We start from the raw sequence: 3,397 nt of genomic DNA, 5'->3' as shown, positions 1-3,397 counted from the left end.
AAAATAAATTTAAGAACTTATTTCTAAATATCAATAATGTATATACATATATAATGTGTAATAATTGAAATGTGACTGTATTTTACAAAACATTAGTCTACTAAAATACAGCCAAGACAGATCACTTTGTAAAAACTAAAGGTCAGTTTTATATTATTGGTATACGGTAACATCAGTGCACATGTGCCATGTCATTGTAACTTCTGTATTGTTAGCCAGGCATGGCTGAAAAGTCAATATGATAAATATATATATATATAAATGTATAATGTTATAAGATTTAAGCTATTTAGTCTAAACATTAATGTTTTCGTGTTATAATTTGTTGTCATTCCAGAATGAGAGAGGCATAACTTATATTTATTTCCTAATTTTTTATGGCAATTATAAGATCAGTCAAATCTACTGAACCTTTACAGAGATTCGTTACTGAAAATAACAGATAAAATGTAAAGATTTTTCTTAAGAATCATTTGAAAACTGTCTGGACATTATAAAGATTTTGTATGTGAAATTTGAAAATTTTTGGATCCATAAAAGTATTTTTAATCTTAAAATGAAAATTACATTGCATGTTAGATAGTCAACATGCAAAAAGAAAAAAGGCATGAGAAAAACATTGCTTTACAAACCTTAAGACTTAGTAAAAAAAAATTATATTTTGCATATGAAAGCATTGTAACATTTACTGATAATCTGCCAAATTAGCATGAAAACTATAACAAGCACAAAATGGTTACGAGGTTAGTTCTAGGGACCAAGCCCATGCTGAAAGAGTTAAAAGCATTATATGTTCATTTTTGAATTTGGTACTAATCCACATTATGCTGTCATTTCATTAACTAAATGTTTGCATCTGTTAATTTTCTTAGGAATATGTTCTAAGGATTGATCCTGTATCAAATCTGGGATTAAATGCTGAGAGTGTTTTAAGCTATCATGTAGGAGAAATTGTCCGAACTAAAGGTAGGTCTTGAGTTGAAAAAACAGTGGAAATAATGCAGAAATAAAATTTGACTTTTATTGAATGGATAAGCATCAATGTTACAGTTATATTTAACGAGTTTTATATATTGTAAATTCTAGTCATTATAGAAACACAGAATTGTGATCCTGGCACAGTAAAGATTATATGCATGATAATCAGCATATTTCTTTGTGTATATTTACTTATTTATTGTTTTTCTATTAAAGTTGTTTTCTGGGATCTTTGCACAATTTTTAAAGTTTGTATATAAGGTAATAAATAGTCAGTCTATTGTTAATTTCAATTAATTTAGAACTTCTGCGAGTTTTTTCTATTTTCTTTTTTAACCAATCATCCAGGCAGTAAGTACTCAAATAATTCTCGTATTCAATACTATACTTGTCACATGCTTTAGAAATATTTAAAAAGCTTCTTGATTACTAATGAAATAATGATCTTCTGGAACTAACATTCTTTTGATGTTCAGAAACAATGCCTTTTGTTTAAAGAAGAGTAATGTTAATTTTGGCATATGAGAGTTAAAAAAATAATTTTTCTTGCTGCTTTACAGGTGTAGAATTACCTGAATTATTGCCCTGTGGCTATCTAGTTGGTGACAACATGCAGATACAAATCACTCTAAAAGGTTAGTTGAAAACTGTTTTTGTTTTTAATTTTCACTTTTTTTTCATCTTTTGCTGTAATTCAGGATAATGTTTTTTATTTAAAATACAGTCTGCAATATAGTTTGATTTTAAGTTCTAGGAAATAAATTTGATTTTGGTTAAATTAATCTACTAAGAATTTATGAAGTTCACAAACACATATTGAGTAGTATTACTTTTTAAGATGTTTCTTAATAATTATTATTTTGTTTTACTTAAGAGAACAAGTCTGTAATTATTATCCTATTTAAGTTGAATTATGTTAGCTAAAACTGCTGCTACCATGTTTATAAATATTAATTTATTTTCTCCCTAAATTAATCACTTAAGAGTTTGATCCTATCATGACAATGATCAATTGAATCCATATCATAATATCCACTGTCAAAAGGAACTGGTTATGTTGTTGCACTTTTTGCAGCTATGTAACATGGAAACAGTGTTAGCTTGTTAATTTCATATACATCATAAATATGTACTACTTCTCCTTAGAAGAGGATAGTTGTGATTGATGTTTGTATTTCTCTTGAAAAGGTACACTTCAAAGTTCTGTTGAAGGCCTCACCTTTGAAACCCTTATTCCTAAATCTATAATTCAGCGATATGTGTCACTGTTGATGGACCAGAGAAGAATCATTTTATGTGGACCAAGTGGGACAGGTAAAACATACCTTGCACAGAAACTTGCAGAATATCTGGTCTTAAGGTATGGTTTTTTATTAGTAATTTCATTACAATATGTCTTAAGTTAATTGTGAACAAATTGTCCTTAGATTAATTCTATGCCCTAACCTTGTACAGAGTGCCATGCAACATGGTATTATGAATTTGATGTCAGAGTTGTCAACTTTTTACATTACCCTAAACTGTTCATTTTAGAGTATTGAAAATACCAGATATAATATACAGAGTGGCTGAAAATCTTTAGGTATGCATTTAGGAGATTGTAGAGGCTATGCAAATGTATTTGTATTCTTCAAATGAATGTCACCTTGCACTCTGACTTTTTGGTTAGTTCACAGACATATCTTTAGTACAAAAACTTTAGTAACACATCTAATTTTTTTATGTACAACAGACTTATTTACTAAAAGCTTGAAGATACACTAAGTAAATTCAGAATTAGTCAACATAACTTCTCCGATATGGGGGGTCAGTCCAATGGACTGACCCTCATGCACTCTCAGCTATTTTAACAAATACAACACATTCACCTGAATAAGTGAAACAGTTTGAAATAATAACATAATAATATAATGTTTTGGGACAACATGAGACCTATTGGTCCATCTCAGCTGTCCCATCCTCTAAATTAAAATAATTTAAAACATAAAAAATTTTAAAGCCAGACCTTATCATTTATATACTTTTCAAGCTTTTTCTGAAACTCACTTAAATTTATTGCTTTTACAATATCTGAAGGCAACCCATTCCAAAGGCCAACCACTCTGTTAGAAAAATTAAACTGTCTTAGCTGAAGATGACTCCTACCTTGCCAACATTTATATTTGTATCCCCTAGTCCTACTGTTCTCACTGTTAAATATGAAAAAATATGATGCATCAGCACTATTAATTCCCTTTACAATATTAAACACCTCAATCAGATCCCCTAACTCTTCTTTTTTCAAGAGAAAACAATTTGAGAGATTTCAGCCTCTCCTTTTATGTATGTTTTGATTTCTATAATTAACAAGTGTACAAAAAATCAAAAGACTTTGATTTCGATGACGAGGAACCCACTTTGAGACTAATAATGGCTGGAG

At 29.2% G+C, this 3,397-nt stretch overlaps 1 protein-coding gene across 3 annotated transcripts in view; it reads left to right on the top strand.

The window, feature by feature from the left end:
• LOC106466497 (neuron navigator 3-like) overlaps window positions 1-3,397 on the top strand; it is a 143,069-nt gene that overhangs the window by 129,457 nt on the left and 10,215 nt on the right. For all 3 annotated transcript variants that reach the window (XM_022394525.1, XM_022394524.1, XM_022394523.1), the window contains 3 exons: window positions 873-966; window positions 1,539-1,613; window positions 2,167-2,338. In XM_022394525.1, the coding sequence (XP_022250233.1) occupies window positions 873-966; window positions 1,539-1,613; window positions 2,167-2,338 (341 nt within the window). The remainder of the gene's footprint in view (window positions 1-872; window positions 967-1,538; window positions 1,614-2,166; window positions 2,339-3,397) is intronic.

Source organism: Limulus polyphemus, unplaced genomic scaffold, assembly GCF_000517525.1.
Source record: "Limulus polyphemus unplaced genomic scaffold, Limulus_polyphemus-2.1.2 Scaffold2279, whole genome shotgun sequence".
Taxonomy (NCBI): Eukaryota; Metazoa; Arthropoda; class Merostomata; order Xiphosura; family Limulidae; genus Limulus; species Limulus polyphemus.
This window is presented reverse-complemented; position numbering and strand designations above follow the sequence as displayed.